This window comes from Dipteris shenzhenensis, chromosome 9 (assembly GCF_047967505.1).
Source record: "Dipteris shenzhenensis isolate YYH24624 ecotype China chromosome 9, Dip_SZ_1.0, whole genome shotgun sequence".
NCBI lineage: Eukaryota > Viridiplantae > Streptophyta > Polypodiopsida > Gleicheniales > Dipteridaceae > Dipteris > Dipteris shenzhenensis.
In genome coordinates, this window is record NC_141604.1 from 28,966,540 (window position 1) to 28,989,114 (window position 22,575).

General features: G+C 41.3%; 1 protein-coding gene across 1 annotated transcript; it reads left to right on the forward strand.

Moving 5' to 3' along the window:
• The first annotated feature begins 323 nt into the window (after positions 1-323).
• On the forward strand, positions 324-3,348 carry LOC147898474 (plant/protein, putative (DUF3411)). The gene is made up of 8 exons (XM_087378851.1): positions 324-1,092; positions 1,217-1,381; positions 1,463-1,555; positions 1,685-1,800; positions 1,926-2,024; positions 2,115-2,417; positions 2,540-2,704; positions 2,868-3,348. Exons 1-8 carry the CDS (start codon positions 643-645, stop codon positions 3,130-3,132), a joined length of 1,656 nt encoding a protein of 551 aa, XP_087234977.1. The 5' UTR covers positions 324-642; the 3' UTR covers positions 3,133-3,348.
• Positions 3,349-22,575: the final 19,227 nt, after the last annotated feature.

Consider the following 22,575-nt stretch of genomic DNA (forward strand, 5'->3'; position numbering starts at 1 on the left):
ACTCTCTCTCTCTCTCACACACATACACACACACACACTACACTCACCCACCTGTGGTCCTATTGAGGGGCAGTGGTCAACTCTCTCTCTCTCTCTCTCACACACGCACACACACACAGAGACACAGACACAGACACACACACACACACACACACACACACACACACACACAAGACACACACACATGCTAAGACACGAGGCACCAACCTCCAAGATTTGAACGAGTGACCTGGGGATTGAGAGCGGGGGGTGTTTTTTTTTGGGGGGGGGGGTTTTTGATGTATGTGGATAGGATACGTGTGAAAGTTAAAAGGGGGAATCGAAGCAAAACAGGGTTCTCTTCTCCGCCTCTTGGGGTGGACTGTCTGTTTCTGCCATAGCCTCTTCTTCTTCTTCTTCTCCTCCCTCTTCTTCTTTGCCCTAATCTCTCCCTTCGCCTCATCAATTTCTCAGGCCGAACATCATCGCTTCATTCAGACACAGACAGAAACGGTGCTCTCACCCTTCGATTCTCCTTCTCGGCAGTCAAATTCTCTGTTCGCGCAGTTTTTGACCTGATCCTGGCGCTAATTTGGAGCGGACGCAGTGCCTTCTCGGCTTACGACCTTCCGGCTGCCCCCGCGATCCTCTCGGTTTGGCGAAATGGCCTCCGTGGGTGCCGTTTCTCTCCCCACTCGTTGCCTCACCCCCCCCCACAATTCTGCAGAGCCTCATTGTAAGCATCAGCATCATCATCACCACCTTCATCATGGCTCTTTCATTGCCCCTCGCCTTTGGCCTCAACTTCCCGGAAACTCGAGCAATTATAACCTCGCTACGTTGTATGGTTGTTGCAAGCATCTGCCCTCTGGTATGGATGTTCATCAGCAAGCGATTGCTCGGCCGGGGTTTAAGTTAGACGTGATTGCGAGTTTTAGTGGTGTCACCGACAACGATGCCACAAATACAAACGATCAAAGTAATGGAGAGGCGTCTCTGTCTGCCCATGCGATGGCCCCCGTAATGAAGCGTGGCTACGGTGCATTTGGTGGAGCTACTCTGGAAAAATCAAAACTGGACTTGAGTCAGTCTACATCAAGAGTGGCCCCCCAGGTATTCTTGCCTTGAATTTATTTCCGTCTTAGCAGCTTTCAAAGGAAATGTTTTGGGAAGGTCAACTTGAGGAATTTTTTTTAACAACAGATCATTGAATAGAATTTCTGGGCCTTGATCACAGACCGAAGATGGTGGTGGTGGCGGAGACATTGGTAACAAGATTAACCATGGTGGTGGAGATGGAGGCGATGATGGCGGTGACGACGATGATTATCTTGGAGATGCAGATGACGACGACGATGGAGATGAAGGAGGGTTTTTTCAAAGACGGCTAGCCTTGCCGGAGGTGAGGGAAAGATAAGTACATGTACCTTTTTTGGGTCAGTAAATGGTTTCTGGGAAGTCTCAACGTTATTACATCTGGCAGGTGTTCGATAGACAAGTTGTGGAGGCAATCCTCCAGGAATGGTTCAAGACAATTTCTGATTTGCCTGCTGGTATGCGGCAAGCTATGGAACTGGTACGTCCACGCAATAGGGTGGGAGTTTGAAGGGGTGAGCATAATGGGTGTATCGCAGATGAAGTCATACTTGGTAAGAGTGTGGAGTTTAAGTTCTTGTAATTGCTAACAGAAACACTGGATTTGCAGGGTTTTATTAGCTCTGCACAGATGGTCAGGTTCATATCTCATATTGGAAGACCTACTATGGCCAGGTTCATATCAAGAGCTGTACCACCATCAGTCTCCAGAGCATTTATTGGAAGGTAAGGATCCCTGTCTCATCTGCTGGAAGCACCTTTTCAAACTTGTATTTTGTTGTGACTGTTTTCTTCTTAACATGTACATTTGTGATGCATCTATCCCTTATTGTGCAAATTTGAATTTGCAGGATGCTTGCTGATCCTAGCTTTCTGTATAAGATGTGCTGGGAACAAGCTGTCACAATCGCCTATGGTGTTTGCTGGGAAGTCAGGCACCGCAAGGAGAGGTGAGCTTTCCTTTGCCTTCGGTGTTTTCATACTTTCTCCTCCTAACCTTTTATTCCTTGGGTTGTGACAGTGGGCTTATGTGCCTGCAGGCTGAAAGATGAATGGGACCTGGCAGCTATCAGTATTTTGACGTCTTCCATCTGCAACGCTGCTATTGTTTGGTCTCTTGCACCCTGCCGGTCTTATGGTTCCACTTTTAAATTCAACTTGCAGAACACTATACAAAAGCTGCCAAATAATGTGTTTGAGAGGAGCTATGCATTTCGAGAGTTTGATATGCCCAAGAGGGTGCAAAGCATTTTTTACAAGGCAGGAGAGCTGTGCCTGGTTGGAATGCTGACCGGTGCTGCAGGAGGCGGTTTGTTGAAATTGGTGGCTTCAAGAAAGGAAAAGTAAGAGCTTGTTTTTGTTTCCTTTATGGGGGATTGAGCTTGTGCCTTTTGGTAGAAAAGAGTCAACAAGTTTTTTATTGATTGCTATATTGATTTGTTGTTTTGTTGGTTTCCATTTCCAGTTTGTCTTTGCCTATACCACCTGTAGGAACAAGTGCATTGAGTTATGGAGCTTTTCTGGGACTCTCGGGAAACATTCGGTATCAGTTTTTGTATGGTGCTGAGAAGTTGATGCAGCAACATTTTAATCATATTGGGGTTGTCATCTTCTGCAGCACAGCTTTGAGGTTTGCACGTCTTAGCTGAAGTTGTGGAATGCATGTTTGGTGGCACTGGTTTCATGTTTTGGAAGGGTGCAGGAATAAGTTAAAAAGAAGTTTGTAGTCATTTTCACTACAAATTTGTGAAAAAGGTCTCTATGTCGGTAACCGTGACTGCATTGTATTGCAGGGCTCTGAACATATACGTTGGGGATGCATCTAGGCTTGCCTGGCTTGGTCTTGATGCTGTTCCTGAACAAAAGATCGAGAGTTCTCAACCAGCTTATCGCCGACCATCCTTATTGTCAGAGAACCCTTTGAGTGGCTGGCCTTTTACCGATAAAAAGCTCCCGTTTTGGTTCTTTGATACTAACAAAGATGCATCAGATAAGCAAAACACACGCAGAGCACCTGCCAGAAGGAAAGTAAAGAGAAAGGTTATGGCAGCTAGCTGAGAGGTTTCCAAAAGCCTGTATTGAAATTGTGTAAGCTACCTTGTGACTGCATTCCATCGAGGGGTCAACTTTGTAACGTTTTCCTATGAAGCCCAGTTTGGGATACTAAAGTGTCATCCCGTCAGTATTTGCTATGGAAAATTTTCCTGCCTTTGACACCCCCGATTGAAACGGAATTTCTGTGCATGCATCAATTTTGAAGGACACAATTGTACATGCATTTATCATTGAGCAGAGTTCGTTTTTCGTGCAAGTTGCTCAGTAATTGGAATGTTCTGTGCTTTTGTGTAGGCAGCCATTTGTTTTATTTCCTTGAACGTGTGACTTGAGAGTTGTGGAAAAGGATAAAAGATTAGGGTCAACAATTGCTAGTTGGCATTTGGGAGGTTTCCTACTAATTGCGGCATATGTAGTGGTTGTACCCTAAGAAGCAGTTGGAGATGCTGGAATCAAGATGATGTTATTAGTGGTATTAAGTTGGGCTATACTCAGTATTGGTGATGACGTGCACTAAAGGAGGCCTGTATGACAACTGCAGACAAGCATCGTTGTCGAGGGAAGAAACAGCAAGCTTTTCCCTAAAAGCAGGATGGGTAAGTATCCCTTGGATATCATTGCTTATCATATTACACGGGGGATGCATCAGTTTTGGATGGAGATTTGTGGTGGTGCAGCTACTTTAATCCAAATTACTCCAAGGGCATGTCATATTTACAATCGTTTTCCTACGGGGACAAATATTTTTAGATCTAGCATTTACAAGGGAGGAAGGCTTTTGTTACTATTACATTTTCTGGGGAGATTGTGATGGGAAAAAGTCATGATTGACACATGTGCCTGCCTATTCATAAAAGGGTCTTTCAAAGAGTGCTTTGCCAATGGTGTCTACCTCTCCTTGCCACTTTTTTAGAGAAATATATGAACTTGGCCAATTAAGCACTTTGGTTGTGTTCCTTGCCACGTTTTTAGAGAAGTATATGAACTTGGCCAATTAAGCACTTTGGTTGTGTTCCTCAAGGACAATGTTGGGAAATTGGTGGTCATATGTGATTGTAATCAAGCATGGGCTTTTTGTTTGCTCAATTCATGGCTATTATCTGGCACATGACTCTTGAGCGTGCTTCTTGATTTCATGGAGCTTCCACCAAGATGGTAATAGAGCTTGTTCGACGAACAAACTTTTCTCTGCCCGTTACCACTGTTCGTCTCTGTAGATTTGTTGTGTGGCCTTACACTCTTAATGAGTATAGGCTCCAAGTTGAACATGATGATGAGGGTGGGAGGCCTAGTATTGCAAGTTGTTGTGCACAAGGTTGATTCAAAGCCAGGTTTAGGCTACGAAGATGGAGCTTTGGTCGGTGAGACTATGGGTAAGGGTTGATCTGTGGGATGTGTCATTAATGACCTTGGATGAAGTGAGGATATTGAAAAGGTGCACAAGTGGAGATTTAGGTGTTGAGAATGAGAGGAATTGAAGAATGTCAACGAGGCATGCAACACAAAAGATTCGTGGAAGCCCAAGGAGAGTTTCAAGGTTTGAGCTCTATCAAAGCCGTTGATGATATGATGGCGATATCCAACTTCCTTGACCATCGAGATGTGTGATGGAATAGGAGGCATCACAGATGACGAAGGAACAATGGACATCCAGGTTGAGGCGATGCTGCATGGTTCGCTTCAATGGCTATTTGTAGGAGATAGGATGTTGGAACATGGAAGAGGCATGGCTAGGAAGTCATGAAGGCGCTATGGAGATTGCATAGTAGAGCTTGCAAATGCACTCAAAGATCTAACTAGGCACAAAACGAACCTTGTCGTATAATCACAGAATAGCATTTCGAGTATGTGCTCATACTGGATCTTGGAATGTCCACAAAGGTCCTTGAAATTCTTAAGGATTTTTTGAAAGTCCCGTAGGTTCAATAGGAGATGCAAACCACTAGATCTTCAGCAAATTCACCTCAACGAGACTTGGTCACTCTTTCTTTTCTCTCTCAAGAGAGGCTTAGGCAACCTCACACCATGTTGAGTAGGAAAATACATAACCACACAAGGAAGGAGCTCTATAAGATGAGCACAAGAAATGAAGAAAGTGCATCAAATGGAGGTCTTGTGCCTTAACAATAGCAACGGCTTGACATTCTCTACAACACTATATAATCTCATACAATCTTCAAGAAGATGGTGCTAAGAGAAAGAGATGAGTGCCCACACAAGACTAGCTATACACTATGTTATATTATGAAGAAAGTAACACATATACATGTTCACGCCTTACAGGATTTGGGTTAGAGTTTGTCCCATGAACCCTCTCTTATCCGTAAAGAATTCGCTTATGGAAGTAGAGGCCTCGTCACAATATTCAAACATCATTACTCCTAGCATTGTTCTGTCTGTAAAACCAAAATACCCTTTTGTAAGACTTCTGCAATTGGTCCATACTTCTTTATGCATAATAAACCAAAGTCCTTTTATCACACAACAGTCCAAATTTGATGCCCCATTTGCAAGGGTGATGGTACGTGCAAGAAGTGTACAGATAAGCATTGCCCTAATGCAAGAAAAGTATGGAAGTCTGTCCAAATGCAACTAGGGGAACCTATCAATCGGAAGGTCATTCTTTTGGGAGATGCTTTGAAGACTCCTTATGCCACTTGGACTTGGATTAGAGCACATGCACTTTGGCACATTTGGATTTCCAGAAATGCCTACTAGTTTAACGAGGTTACTGATGCACAACTACTTTTTTCTCATTGGTTTTACATATATGCTCTCCTGGTCTAAATTTTGAGCCAAAAAGCTCCCAATAGGAGTCCTGATTCAAAAGTTATCATTGTTTTACTATTTCTATATTTGTTATGACAAAATTCCATGATGTTATCGAATTCTATCATAACTTATGACAAAACTCGATGATATCATCAAGTTCTATCACAATGATTTCGAAATTTGAGACCACGTTCAAAATTAGGTTTTTTGCAAGTTTTTCTTTAATCACCTCTCTTTTTCGCAAGGTTTTTTCCTGGTCGCCTCTCTTAGAGAGTTTGGCCACAAACAAAAGCCAGCAGCAGCGAAAATGAAGGTTTCATGGGTTTAAGGGCACAAGAAGACCACTACTGTAGTCCACAACGTAACAAGCCAAAAGATACATTCCAACCTCTTATAGATGTAAAAAAGGGTGACTTTGTTCTTGTGAGGCAAGGCGACAATATATATCCAATTTGGTTGGGTGAAGTCGAGTTAGACATTTAACCCAACACCTCTAAATAATATAACATGGTATTGATACAGTGTTGGGCACCATGTTCTTGTAAGAAGAATGCAAGCGAGGAAGAAGTATATGCAAATTGTTGGGAGAAATTTTGGATGTGCAATGACAAAGATCCTACATGTTGGGAGTAAGCAGACTCAATAGTATGGAGTTGGACACCGAAAGGAGGGAAGGAGTCCAAGAAGATTAAAATTCCACCTACCGTGCGTTAGAAAGCAGAAGCAGGCCTAGTAGGGGTCAATCAAGTAAACTACAAGAGTGTAGATTGAGCAAATATGGTCTTAAGGTTTTGTTTTGTTTAAATATTGGCTTGTATTGAGTAGTTCAGCTCATTGTCTTCCTATTGGTTGAATGTGCAACAATTACCATTGACAATGTCATGATGATGATAGCAAGCTTAGCTTCAACTCATTGTCTTCCTATTGGTTGAATGCATAAAAATTACCATTGAGAATGTCATGATGATGATAACAAGCTTAGCTTTACTCAGGTCATTGCTTTAAACAAATGGCATTATATCTTTACATCAACTATTATATAAATGTGCTGATAATTCAACAAGTTAACTCTCTTGTATGGCATTGCAATGTTAAATGTGAGGTTTTCATTGTGCATTGGAAAGTTTTTCAAGTTTTCATTGTCAAATACTAAATAATTTAAGGTGAGTTACTGTAGGTGGCTTGTGTAATCATGTTGCAATTGAACAAGATTCTTGAGTTTACACAACAAATACTTCATTTCCAAAGTTAATGAAACATATCACTTAATTTCTCATTAAAATGACATCAATGAGATAAAGAAGATCATATGCATCATTCCCAAAATTAATGAAACACTCTAAATTAATATATCTAAAATAAGAAAACCAAAATTAATAGAATTTGACATTCTTAGTCTAAGAGCCACTAAAGATGCAACAACTAATTCCCAAAATTAATGAAACAATGGATACAGCAACACACCAAATATCCACATTGTGACTATGTATGAAACAAGAGATCCATTGTGGTTGAACCAAGATGAAGATGGGTTAGAAAGATGAGAAGAGTATGAGGGAGGGATCCAAAAATGGGAGAGTGTAAGGTTCTCTCTCCCAATTTCCTTTTCCCAAAATATCAAGTTTTTTCCAAAATTACTAAGATAGTGTTAACATATGTGTTGTGGTTATCCATAGACTATAGGAGTTACGAACTCTTTAAAAACTAATATTGATTAAGAAGTATGGCCATTTATCTAAAAACTTGAGAGAAGAACTTGAAATTTGGGTGTTAGGTTGAGCTTAAAACTTTAGGTAGAACTCAACATAATAGGTGCGAGTTCCAATCAATAATACTTCCAAGTTTTTTTTAGCACATTAGGTATTATGGAAAATAATCAAAACCCCAAAATACCTTATCAATTCTTTTGAATAATTCTAAGTGGCTTAAAAAATAGGATATAAAGTGTACCATGACATTTTTATGCCCATCTACCAAACTAGTGTACACAAGTACTAGCCAAATGTTCATTACAAAATTATTCATCACACACAGGCATTCAAAGCATGCCATAAACGTTTCATGTTTACCAATGGATGCATTGTAATGCATGCATGGATACATTTGTGTGTGTGTGTGTGTGTGTGTGTGTTGCCTAACAAACAATCTAGCCTACTTCACTACGAGACCAATTTCCGTTTCAAACATAATGTTTAAGTAAACCAAATGCAACCATATGATAATGCCCTTCATAGTAACCATCCACTTTCTCTTGTTCTCTGGCACCATCCACTTTCTCTTGTTCTCTGGCACCATTCTCTCTTCAACAACCATCCACTTTCTCTTGTTCTCTGGCACCATTCTCTCTTCAACAAGCATTCCTATACTTTCACCACGACGAGCCATTCCATTCTCTCTTCGACAAGCATTCCTCGTTGCATCACTGTTGTTGTGATGCTCTTAAACTTTCAAGACAATAAGCTCCTTTCACATTTTATTCATTTGTTCTCAGTTTCGTTCATTTTTGTTAATGTCTTACTATTTTGGTGTGTGTTTCTTTGACTTTGGAGATATTAGAGTGAGGATTTCAAATGGCAACCAAAAACTTACTAGGAAACGGTCTGTTGCTCTACCTGGCGAAGATAAGGATGTATAAAGTATCTCTTTGCCACTAAGTCCTACCTCACTAATCTCATGTGTAGAAGTTTCCAATACTGTGAATGTGGATGGTAGCTGGAAAAGGATAGCAGTGGTGAAAGAGATTGGGTTCTAATGCAACCCAACAAGTGGAGAAAGCAACAATCAACTAACACTTTTTTGGCTTCTTGGAAGGGCAGAGTGAAAGGTTTTAGAATAAAAAAGGAAGGTACAAGATGCGTTAGAGAGGTTCGGATACAACATGTCTACATGCACCGAGAACTTGTATTATGAGATTATCCTGCTTATCGTCCACACCATAGACCCAACTGTAAGTGTATTTGTGTGATGAAATACTTGAAATGAAATAACTGTTTCTTTCCATGACAGATAGTCTCTTTGTTTTAGTTCAGATATATATCCCTCATCATACAAAGAGTGGCAACCAATGGAGTGCATACTGGGATTCTTTGATGCTTTACATGGTGTTATTGGGGAGCTATAGTATAGAGGTAGAAAATCAACAATGCTAGCAACAGGAAAGTAACTTGGTTTCCACCTTGTGTTTCTCCTAATTTGACCACCTTGTGTTTCTCCTAATTTGATTCTCTTTACATTTGCATAATACATTTACATATTGCTAAAAAATTATTTTTGCAGATACTTCAAAGGAGTGAAAGCAAAATTCAATGCAAGGACATTGTAAATAGAACAATTCAGATAATACAAAGCTATTGATTCCAGGTATTACTTGCAACCACAAAAAAAAAAGTTGACATTTGATGTATTAATACAAAACGATTACAAGTATAATCTCTTTTTCTATTATTGCTCAGAATCTCTCTCTTGACCTTTTTGTAGTGGAGACTCCTTCTGAAAATCTTCCACATGCTACTCAGGTTGTTGCTGTTGTGGATCCTACTGCTATGGATCTTACTGCTGCACATCCTCCGTCGGTACTACCTCCTTGTGCATCGATTCCTCTTGTTGCTTTGGTGTCCCTGCCTCCTCGTCCATGGGCTCAAGCTCAGCCTCATGCTGCTTTGATGTCCTTGCCTCCTCGTGCGTAGGCTCGGGCTTTTGGAAAAGATCAACTGTAGGCTCTTCTTCCACATCCTTCGAGAATTGTTCAAGCAGCTCATCAAGACCGACACCTTCTAGAATATCTTCTAAATTGCTAGTGCTAGGGACATTCTGAGCCTCTTGTTCAACCTCGAGATCCTCAGGGCCTTCTGATTCCTCTCCTATATGGACTGGTCGGTCTGGTGTTGGACAAGGGGAAGAGAGCTCTAGCAGCTTCAAAATTATCTTTGCTTTGAAGCTATGTACATATTCAGAGCCAAAACTATCCTCTTTCATCTGCAATAAAAACAAGGAATGTTTTCAATCTTTTTTGTATCAATGCATTGAATTTAGAACTTCTCAAATAGTATGCAATGAAAGTACTCACAAATTTAGGTTGTTTCTCTAAAAAATATGTGTCCATCATACATTTTGCACTTGTGAGAGTCCTCCATTCACAGGAGAAAGGATCCTCCTGTTATGGTGCCTGTTTTATCAAAATAGAAAGCTAAGATGTATATTGGACTATGAAGAGTGCAAAAATAAGAGGGAGATGTGACAATGATTACTGTACCTGCAATGGCATTGGTTGAGTTGAATCTAACATCTTTAACTTTGGATCACAGAGGTCTAGTGCATCCATTAGTCTTTTGAGACAACTGCAATGGGAATGAAGGGCAACAAAATATAAAATTCATACTTCTGCAAGTAAATGCGATATGGCTAACTTTTCAAGAGAAAACTTGAAAATCGCATTTTAGAGCAAAAGTATAGGCAATGACTGACTTACAATTCTAAATAATGGTGGGTACCCTTTAAGGAGTTGAAGGTATAGCATAACTTTTGTTGTACATCTATATGCACGAAACTCCAGTGATTGCTGCAAGAGAAACAAATAACATGAGGGGATTAGACCAAAAGGGTGTAAATTTAATTTGAACAAATCAGGATTTTCTCAATAGAGGGTAGTAGTGGAAAAGATTAGGGAACATACTCTGAGCAATATGGGAGGAGAATCATATCAACCACATTCAAATTACAAAAACAAAACCACTTGGAAATGCTTTTGATTGATGTCTTGTTATATCCTTCAGCTTGAAAGATATAGCTAGATCAACTATATACACAGAGTGCTGAAGGCTCCGGTGGATCTGACTCTTCAAAAAACTACAAAAAATAACGTCACTTAGCTTGTGAAAAAGTAAATGCTACAAATACATAAACACAATTGACATAGAAAGATATACTTACTATAGAGCTACAAGCATGATTGTGCAAGTGACATGTTTTTCTTTCTGTGCTAAATCCATGATGCAATCTTCTGTCAAGTCCCAGGTCAGGTCATTATTCACAGTCTAGATAGCTACTCTGATCCTTGGTCCAAGTTGTAGGAGCTTCTACTGAATTTGCACCATCCTCACTAATGTCTGGGATTGCAAGACACACACTGTTTCTTTGACTCTTTCCGTGAGGGACTCTTCATAGGCAACCTTGCCTTTGGTCTCATGTTGGTGAAAGACCTCTATGATCTTGACTCCATCATCTTTAGTTTCCTAGCTGGAGGTATCAACAAGATATCTCTCATTTTGAGATCATCCTAATCCTCTGCATTAAGGATCTTGTCACTATCTATACCTGACCCTTACAAGTGTTTGGATGTCTTTCTTCATGATGACCTTGTGTGCATGTGTTGCTATGATCATGGTGTCCATGAAAAACTCTATAAGCCACTCTTCAGTAGCTTCTTGGAGAGCAAGTAGTGCAGTCCTTTGCCATCTAAAGTCCACATGCTAGTTGATGCATATTACCCTCACAAGCCTCTGTAATGGTGCCGTGGGTACTGCATATCCTATGGCTTTCTGAGCCTTCCTGATATCCATCAGGATAGATTTGCTTTCGCTCACTCTTTTCTTCTTGTTCCTTGCTAGCATGTGCACAGGCTTCCCCTTCTTTGAAGATTTTGATCTGGATGGAGCTATGGTAGCCCTTGCAATGTCAGGTCCTTTTCCTTTCCTTCTGGCTGTTGCTTTTGTTCTTGCCATCGTCTATTGTGTTCTTCTCTTGGAAAAAAACCCAAACATAACAAGGAAATCAGCCACCCAAGAGTTTGCTTGAAAACGCGATATGGTGCAAAAATATAGAGAAAAGGCTGAAATCGCATTTTTCAGCAAATATATTTTTACATACTTCAGCAACACACAGCATGCAAAAAATTTGCTAGAAAACGTGATATGGAGGAGAGAAACAAAGAAAAATCTCAAATCACATTTTTGAGCAGATTTAGTTGAAGCCTAATCTAATCAATCAGTTGGACTCCACCAGCCTCCTAAACCCTAGAATGCACATGAGATGTGCTCAAAAAAACAACTCATAGAGTGTCTTTGAGAGAAAGCTATGGAATGGTCATTTCACCTTAACAATAGGAAAAACCAATGATTGGTGACAGATTGCTTACCTAGGCTTGTGTGTAGAGCTAGAGGTGGAGCTGGGGAGGTGTGAGATGGACTGCAACATTGAGCGCAAAGCATCGGTTTGTAGGGGCCCTAATCTCCGATACTTCTGAGCCACAGGCTTCGCATCATGCTTCAGCTCTATCTTGTGCTCTATGGCAGTCACATGGCGAAGGTGGCGATAGCTAGTTGCGAAGAGGTCAGGGAAATCTTTGAACAATTCCAGGAACTCGTCTTTCTCACTTGGAGTGAGGTCTAGGGAAAGCATAGATTCAAACTGTTGAGGACTAGCTGTTACCTTTTCTGCAGGTGGCGGGGTCGGAGACACCCCCATCATGTAAAATTCCTCCTCTAAGAATTCCTCCCCCCTGTCTGATTCTTCCATTGATTCAGACATCAAGGATGAGAGAGTATCACTTCTTGCTCCTCTTCTTCTTCTAGTTCCGTGGCACCTGATTGCACCGGGATCTTCTCCTTAGAAGCACCAAAAGACATGTGTCGTGTCTTCCAATAGCTGACTACATCACTCTTTCTCAACCATGGTCGCTCGAGTATGGCTGGGTAACTCTTGCCTGTATCTTCGATGTCCACTACATAGAAATTGACGGTGGTGGTCAACCCATTGACAGTGATGGGCAAATCCTTAATGACTCCCAAGGTGGCGAGTCATCGACCATCTGCTACCTTGATTCGAGTGGAGGAACACCTTGTGCATTTCACATTCAATTTCTTCATGATTCAGGGCACCATGATATTACATGCAACTCCCCCATCAACACACACACTTTTGACACGGCAATTATCTATGATGACATCTACTGTATGTGGGTGCCGATCAATTTCTTCAGAGATAGAAGAGACCTCTCGTACCTTTCCCTTTTTCTTGCTCCTCCTTGTTGAGAGCCCTTGCTGCAACTCATGTCTCACCTTAGGGCTTAATGCTATTAGTTGAGGGAGCGTGATGCTCAAAGATCGATGAGCAAGGTCCTGAACGACCGAATAGTCCTCTTGCCCCGAGTCGATGGGAAAATTTGAGGGCGACCACTTACTCCTGCGAGATCTTTTAGTCTTCTCTATTGGTGGGTCTTCCATCTCAGCATCTGAGGGCTCTAAGAAGGACACCTTCTTCCTGGGGCGGCACGGTCCACGGTTTGGAGAGGGGTCTGAGGTGGTACGACTTCTTTTCCCGAGGTCAAGGATCTCTACATCAGAATCCTCAGTGCCTGATTCACTTAGAAAATTCACCCTTGGAATATTGGGACATTCTGTGCGATAATGACCCTTCTAGTGGCACTCGTAGCACACAACATTGGCATGTTCTCTTGGAGGGCGATTGGTTTCATTTCTGATGCCCACTATCTCAAGCCGAAGATCATTCAGGGCCTTGGCTAGGTCATTGACTCTGGGTTCTTTAGCTTTAGCAGGAGGGGCCTCTTTAGCTGGAGGGGCCAAGGGAGTAGAAAGGAGGGGGGCTCGTGGGCGAGGCTAGGGAAATCTTCCAGGTGGAGGGTGAGGATATACACCTTGTTGAGGGTAAGCATCTAAGGGAGGACCATACATTTGAGGTGGAGGCAGTGGATACATCCCTAATGGGGGGTGGGAGTATGCCCTGCTAGCACAATAGTTTCTGGATTCTCCCATTTAAGCTTGAGGCGAAATTCATCACTTGCTCCTGCTACAAGGTAGCCCAGCACATGTTGAGTCATTCCAGCTCAAAATCTGGCATTGTCCTCCTGTGTGGCAATTAAACGGTCTAGGATCACGGCCGCTCGATCCACATATCGACACGCTGTCTCACCTTCTGACTGCTTCAAGTTTGCCACCTGCAGGTACACATTCTTCGGCTCCTCTTCTTTGCCGAAATACTCAATCATCACTGCTATCAACCTTGGCCAGATTTGGCGAACGTCTTCGGCCTACTTCTCATACCACACTTGAGCCAAACCCTCTAGATATGTTGGAAGAACCAACATCCATCTATCTTCAGTAAGAAAGTTGAGAGAAACACAACGGTGCTTGAAGGCCACAAGATACTCATTTGGATTTTCTTCAACCCGACCATAGAACATGGGAATGTCAGCCATGCTTGGAAGATGGAAAAGAGAGAGGCAAAATGAGGCTTATCTATTGGCAAACAATGGAAAGAGGTAGCTTGAACTAAAAATTAGGTGAAGATACATCTATAAAGCACACATAGGCAGGGTAGGGTGTGACTGGTGTATTGTGAAATACTACACGGGAAGAATCTTTAGCATAGAATAGCTCATAGACAATCTTAAAAGGACCAACCCTCATGATATCGCATCCATCTTCACAAGTGAGGGTTAGAGACATGGTGCTGCATGAGGTTGTTCATCAAGGCAAACAAGAATGCCATGACAAATGTCAATAGTTGGAGAGCTTGCACATCACCTTCAGCTTCTTCCAGTTCTTATAATCGCCATGCTATTTCTTCTAGGGGTTGAGCAATGTCCTTGAGGACCTTTCTGATGATCTTTTGAAGTCAGTAAACTCGTATCAAATAAATATGCCCAACACTTAGTTTCATGATAACCACAACCTTTGCATTCCTTACAAATGATCATCCTCATTCGTGGCTTGTGGCTTTGTTGGGGCGGTGCTTCCACTCGCTTCATGCGTGATTGAAGTACAAGCTTCACGTGCCAAGAAATCAGCAACTAGATTTTGAGCTCAAGGGATATGATGAATTTTTACCTCTTCAAATTGGTTGCAAAGTTCCAATGCTTGTTGATGTCGTGGAACCAAGCCTTTGCTCCGCACCTTCCACCTTCCACTAACTTGTTCACACACTAGTTAAGAATCTCCTTGCACCTCAAGTTGCTTGATGTGATGTTCTTGTGCCTTTTGTAGCCCAAAAATGAGTGCCCAGTACTCAACTTGGTTGCAAGTACTTGCAGGTGCAGACTTGCTATAACAATACTCCTCACCACCTGGTGAAGTGAGCTTCACACCCACGCCAGCAGCCTTGGTCGAAGGTTTGTAAGCTCCATCAAATTGAAGGATCCAAGATGTCATCACACCAAGACTAAAATCCAGACATCCCAAGTTTCCTGGTAGTCCAAGATAGGTAGAAGGAGAGGGTGGGGAGAATTTAATACTTGAGCCAAACATTCAACACCAAATAAACTTGCAATCCTTTGTTAATAGTTTATCTTCAGACCAAAAAGAATTACAACTTGAAGCTCAAAATGAGGCACAAAGGGTTGATTAGGTACAAAGGGATTCCTTGGTCAAAACATTACCAACCATAGCCGAGAGCCCTAGAAATCTTTGTAGTGAGATTGAGAATAAACCATTCAAGATGAGCTTATCCATAGGAATTAATAAGCAGATGTGCCAAATCTCCTCCCAAGCTTGGGGAGCATCCCACCCTTCAAAGAAGGACACCCTTTTAATTACCTCCAAAGTAGCAAGTAGCTCGATGACCACACAATGAGTAGAATTGAAATCAAAGTCCTCCTAGCATATCACTAGTTCTTCACCTTGAATCATCCACGGTGTATCATCCCACCCGTCGTCTCCTTGAGCAATGCACTATACAATCAGTTGTTGCAGATCGACATGAAGATCAAAAAAGAGATCTCGCCCATTGGTAGCCGTAAGGCACGGGGGACCAGGCACCAAATCCTTAAACTCGTTGAGAAGTGACATAAATATCCACCCTCCTCGTGTGGCGTGCATCCATGAAGTGAACTTGAAAAAGTTTAGAATCTGCGATGTAGTAGGAGATATGAGCAGAGCACATGAAGTGAAGTAATTTTGGCTTTTATAGTATGTGAAAACTCCCCATGGTTAGAGAGTTACAATTCCTGAGATTTCAATATATAAGCAAAAATCATTACATTTTCATCACTTCATATTTGCTGGCCCAATGATAAGTCTCCCTTTTGTGAAGGGGGAGGTCTTGGGTTCAAATCCCACTCTTTAATAAAAAGAGAGGAGAGGAGAGGAGAGGAGAAGGAGAAGAGAAAGAGAAAGAGAAGAGAAGAGAGGGGGGACACGGGATCTGTTATAGTTTTGCAAAAAAAACTGTCCACGACCAGAAGACGCACGAGCCCAAAAAATCATCGCGATTTGTCTGCGATGCGTGCAGGTGTACATAGTAGATGTGCGAATGCACACACAGGAACTCAAAGGGAGCACGAATGTTACAGTTTTGCAGATGCGACTAGTATGAGTAGAAGATTCACCCGCCAGAATACACATAGTAACCGTGAGCAGAAAGTAGGCAGACCAGAAGCAGGGAGGTTTTGCAGCCGTAGAGACAGGGAAGGCATGCAGTTTGGAGGTATAAAAGTAGAGAACTGCACATGAAAGAGGCCACAGAGCCGCACCCAGTCGTAGGAGTAATAGATTTTACACCACTAGCCATGGAGATTTTGATCCCAGTAGCCACACCATTTTTGTTAGCTGGAAAAGAAATCAAGACAAGAGGCTAGAGGATAGGTATGGCGACGCTCGAGGGCCATAGAGGAATAGGGAACGTGAGGGGAGAAGCATTAACCTGGGTGGGGAAAAGAGACTAAGAGGGGAGGGAATGAAGAGGGAGACTATGGCACAAGGGGAGAGAGAGAGGGGAAAGAAGAGCATGTACATGATGGGAGGAGGAATGTAAAGATGGAGACATCAAGGGAAGAGGGCCATGCTTTATTTGAAAGGAAGGGAAGGGGGAAATCAAAGTACTCGCTAGGTGGCTTTACAAGAATGAGCGTGTCCCCTCAAGGAATAGCCCCCTCCTTTTATAGCCAAGAGAGGGGGTCTCTCCCAGTAAATGCATCCTCCCACATGCATGGTGTGTGTGGAAGAGTCTCCCATGTGGGCTAGGTGGTTACGCACTCTCAATTGTGTGCGATAACGCTTGGCCACATTTTTCCACATATATCAACTCCCATATCCCAAGCCTATGATTCTCCCTTGGTCTCTTCCCAATTTATAATACGTTCAAACATCTAGGAGGACAAGTGGAGGGTTGGCACAAGGAATCTTGCCACCTCATCCTACTTTCCCCATTATTTAACTTGCACTCTTGGACCTATACCTCCCCCACATGGGCTTATCCCATATGGAGGGAATAACCCAATATAATATCCATATCCACCTATTTTATATTACTTCTCCCATGAACTTTGGGCCATATCTCACTAAATGCAGGCATGGGACTGCCTAGGTGGAGGGGTGGCTCATGGAGGAGCCATGCCACCTTAACATTTTATAATATTACTACCATGGATTATGTACAACACACCTTATGGGTCCACTTACGTGGAAGGGCGGCACATGGTCATGCCTTGCCACCTCAACCCTGGGCCCTATGCACTCCATATTTTATTATACTATTGCCACATATACAAGCACACACTCATATTTATGCCTTTTTACTTTGGTCAAATTTATCCATAACAGCACCCTTGAGGAGAAAGACTATTATGCAAAAACTATTTGAGGCCAAAGAAAAAAAATGTTGTCAACAAAATAAAGCTGACTTATAGTGTACAACACCAACTTTGTATACATTCCAACACAATAATATATATATATATATACTTTCTTTATCATGTGTACTTTGGAACATGGCTTTTCATTCTCTACTTGGAAATCTAGTATGCAATTGTCATAATAATTAATGAATATGGCGTAAGTTTTAACAAAGTACCACTATTGGTGTGAAAGGAAAGTTTCACTTATGGCAACTTGAGCATGGCAAAATCTTCCTATTCCCTAAAAAAACAAGATGGAATAGAATCAAGTTTTGTGTTTTGGATGTTTCTAAAGACATTGATGTTTCATATAACAATGTCAAAGGAAAATTTAATATGAAAGGGGGAATGAATATAAACTTTTAATTTTTTTAAAAATAAGGTGCTTCCATGTGCTTGCATGAACTAGGCATGCAAATATGACTAATAGATTTAAATAAAAAGGGCCCATGCTCAATTTGGCATGCCATATCAAGCATGGGCTCTTGGAGCCCTTAAAAATAATAATATATATTTCCATGCCAAGTGCATGCAAGACCATCGTTTAAAAAAAACCCCAAAAAAGTGGCTCCAAAATCCCATGCTCGATTCGAGGTGCCATAGGCCAAGACGGCATCGCCTCCTAGTGTGCCGGATTAAGCATGGGCTATTGGAGCTCCTTTTTTTAATTTTTTAAATCATCATTAAGAAAAAACAAAAGAAAGGTGCTCCAAGAGCCCATGCTTGATCCGGCACACCAGTACAAGCCAAGACGACATGCCATCTTGGCTCCTAGGGTGCTAAATAGAGCATGTGCTCTTGGAGCCCTTTTTGTTTTTTTTTTTAAATCTTTGCATGCCAAGTGCATATAATCATTCCAAGTGCATGGTATAACTTTAATTAACACATGAAGTTAACAAACAATGAAGAAAATGGGCTCCAAAGTAGTTGCATGCATGCATTGAGCCAAATTTTCTACTTGTCTCTCTCCCAATCACCATACACAAGATACTCAGTTATTCAATACGAGTTAATAACATGGAATCAAATAGAAGGGAAATAATCTTGGAACAAAATGGATAAAAGTTTTTATTATAAGATATGTCAAAATGTTTGCAAAAAGAGACATGAAATGTGGCTCTGCCAGTGTATGCCATCAACAATGCACTTGGCAGCTCAGTGTTTGTTTCAACTGCTTGCCCATAGTCACAAAGCAGGACTAGGACTATCATTTGCAAGGTGAAAATTTTGCGAGTGCCAGTGCCCCCAATGAGGAAAAGATGAATCGCCTCTGTGGTTTGAACTGTCTTTCCCAGCAACACATCGTCATGCAAGCAGCTTTGTTTTGAATTCATTTTCCTAATTGTCTAAAGGCAATATTTATTTGGTATTAGCCTATATGTTTTGTGGGTATATAACTAGGCTTTGCTTGCCTTCTAGGTAGCACTATGTCTTTGCCGATGTCATAGCTATAATGGCTAGTTCTAGATGACGTAGTTGCTTTGGATGAGTGTGAGGTTGTGTGTGTGTGTGTGTGTGTGTGTGTGTGTGTGTGTGTGTCTTATATTCCCCTCTCTTTCTTATCTCTCTCTCTCCTCCTCTCTATGGTGGGCAGCTACCCTATAATATAATTTAAATAAATAAATATATAATAATAAATAATATATATATGTGTGTGTGTGTATATACCTATTTATATTTATATTTATATTTATGTACTTATAAAATATATAAATATAAATATGTATATATATAATATATAAATAAATATATATCGAGTGCGATACGTGGTGGGGCAGTTGCCATATAATATAATATATTATATTGTATTATACTTTAATATATATAATAATAAATAAAATATATATTATAATATAGCTATAGTGACTTTTCTATATATAGGTATCTTGCATGACCCATAACTTATGCATTGCTCAATGAAATTCGGCAAACTTTGTCTTCAAGTTGTAGTACACATTCCAACTTGAACATGAGAGCAAAAAATTATGGAATAAGGATTTGGAACGAGACCATTAAAGCATTACAAGTGCTATCTTATATGTGAAGAATTGCATCCTAAAGACTAAAGGATATAGCAATTTATTTAAAATCATCAAAATTTTGTTCTATACATACATGCAACTAAGTAATCATTCATAAATACACTATTTGAGCTTCTCCTCAACCCAAGGACACACCTACATGAACATTAGGCATGGGTTAATAGGCCTCCAATGTTGTGCTAAAGTGATGCATACCCATTTGAGGACGCTCCATAACTTTTTTTTGATTTGTTGAAAACCAAAATGGATTGAAATTTTGGAATCCAAACTAGTGGGACTCCTGCATGGTGGTCTTAAAACATTAATAGTTGTTGGTATTGGTATCTAGATTCACACTAAAATGGAAGAAGTTGAAAAAGTGCAATTTGTGCATGTGCAAAGATCTTTTAATAAATCCAACACTATTTACAATTTTGAATTGTTTCTTTTTCCATGCACTTGCTTGCTATATGGCTCATAAGCATGCCAAAGGTCATTGTATTTCAACATACACAGCATCAAACCCGATAGCATGCCCTTTGGCCTATTTGTGTTTTGAAGCATTTTAGGCCACATCGTAGTTGTTTGGGATATCCAATTCTGCTGATGTGTATCGCTAGAGGGGGGAAAACTGGCATCTGAAATTTTACTACTCCTGTGAATTTCAAAATTTCACACCTCCCGCCCACATCAAATCTTGGAATATTAAGTACCTACAACCTGCCCCCCCTTGTAAACACCTTGCAACCCGCATGCATCTCGACGTGACCTTGCGCAGACTTTGGTTTGCCATTGTCTTCTTTCGGGTAAGTTGTCTTCTATTCTTTGCTTGCCTCACTAGCTAGGTTCTTTGGGTCTATTCTGGACTAATTGTGGCCATGGCATCAATGGAAATATGCAGCTCACCATGGCTTACAAGAGATGAAGATAGAGGCTGCAAGACAGGAAAGATGCAAAGTTAGGTCAAGGCACAAGGAATAGAGTGCGAGGTGAGGAAAGCACTAGCACGGTATCGAATCGGCAACGAAAGACACTTTTGCAACATCTACGAAGGGAGAAAGAATAAGAAGAAAGAAGGCTCCTTGCAAATCAGTAGTAGTTGCAGATGCATGCATTCGATCATTGCCATTGGAGCGAAGAACACGACTTGTGGTGTCACGATTGGTGGGAGCATTTGAGGCAGCAACATCAGGCCATTCAAGTGATTACCAATCTTGAGTCTTCATAAGCTTTAGCCTACACCTTAAAGATCATAGAGTAACAATCCTTCCAACACCTCAAGAGATGCACACCCAAGAGGTGATGCTTTTTAACCTGCAAAATGGCCTACAGAAAGTGAAAGGGGTGCACAGCTTACATCAACTAGCTGCTACAAAGAGGGCGACATTAGTTATGTTGGTGTCCCCTAAAACAAAGGAGAAATGGATTGGGCACACAATGTCAAAGATGCTGTCAAATAGAAGGACCAACGTGGCTCCAGTGGTTGAACGAGGATGCCATCCAACATCATTTTCAAATAGAACAAAAGCATTCCAAAGTTATTTGGGTATGCCATATATTTGCAGTAGGTGGATCGGCAGTAGGTGGATTGGTGTACAAAGTTTGTATCGGTGTACAGAGTTTTGGGGCTAGATTTCATAATGGGCTCTTAGTTGTGTCTGCACTGCACTTAAACAGGGAGAGAGTTCATTGAGCCCGACCTTCTTAATCGTCAGCTCATGTTATTTTGGTAATCAAAATATTTGAGTTCATTGAGCTCGACCTTCTCATTCTTCAATCTCATGTTAGTTGTCTAATCGAAATCTTTCGTCTCACATTAGTTGTCTAATCAAAACATTTCATCTCACATTAGTTGGCTGATTGAAATCTTTTAGTCTCACATTAGTGATCTAATCGAAATCTTTCATCTCACATTACTTGTCAAATTGAAATCTTTCATCTCGTTATTATCACTGCACTGGCGTGGATCAAAGGACACTATCTAGTCACATAGCTGAGAAAACATTGCCCAAGTAAACTTTGGAGAAGATTAACAATTCAATAGATTACACACAGATTACATATATTACATCTCAAAGACTCCTTTCCTTTAGATTACATCTCAAATTACATCTCAAGGACTCCTTGTTGAGCTCCCTAATTGTAGGCTCGACCCTCCTTGCTCCTTTCCAGAAGGGGGGTGGTTCCTTCCTAAAGGGGCCCGGCCCTTCCTTCATGCCACTTCCTCTTTCCTTGATTTGAGCTTCCTGGTTGTAGGCTTGGCCCTTCTTGCTCCTTTCCTGAAGGGGGCTGGTTCCTCCCTTCAGGCTCCTTTTCCTCACAATAGGCTTGCTCTTGGCCTTCTTCAATTTGAGCTTCTTGTCTTTTGGATCTTTTGCCCAAATGGCAAATTGAGCTGCAACATCTACTTTCTTGTCGTAGATAGCTGTAGCAGGCAGGCACATTTGATCTGTCCATGACCTGGGCAATGGTAAATGGCATTCTCTATATCTAGATTTTGTATGCACAAAAACCCCAAAGCAAAAAACATGCACAGGGTGGTAGCATGCAAGCCATCAGATACATCAGTCATCTATGATGGGGGTATGGCAGACCATGCATTTTGGACTGTATTGCATAGCAGGATAGGCATTCGATTTAACTATTGCAGTCATCAATACCACATCTTGCTCTATACATGATGAAGTTGCTTCTTGATTCCTTTCTCCCTCATCCTAAGGCTGTGGATGTTCTCCTTAATCTCCTCCACTTTTTGCTCACTCTGTGCTTCATTTGAATCCCTCAGCATCTGTTGAAGCTACAAAATTGCTCAAAAACATCTTCACCTAGGCCATTTCCAAGACTTCCACTCTAGTTTGGAAATCTATCAGGCTGACAGAATACTTTTCATAACTATCAAAAGCCACAAAAAGCTCATGCATAGTCCTATCGTAATCTTCTTGTAGGGTCTTGTAGCTTACTCTTTGGACTTCCAACAGTGTTTTGAAAAAACAACCCTCACCATGGCTGCTGCAAATTGCTCCACCA

What these genes read in the sequence shown, in the direction of transcription:
- LOC147898474 (XM_087378851.1), top strand. Translation starts at nt 643, where the DNA reads ATGGCCTCCGTGGGTGCCGTTTCTCTCCCCACTCGTTGCCTCACCCCC. An exon ending in TGCGGCAAGCTATGGAACTG is followed by an intron (nt 1,556 to 1,684) that starts GTACGTCCACGC and finishes CTGGATTTGCAG; the next exon opens with GGTTTTATTAGCTCTGCACA. An exon ending in TCCAGAGCATTTATTGGAAG is followed by an intron (nt 1,801 to 1,925) that starts GTAAGGATCCCT and finishes TTGAATTTGCAG; the next exon opens with GATGCTTGCTGATCCTAGCT.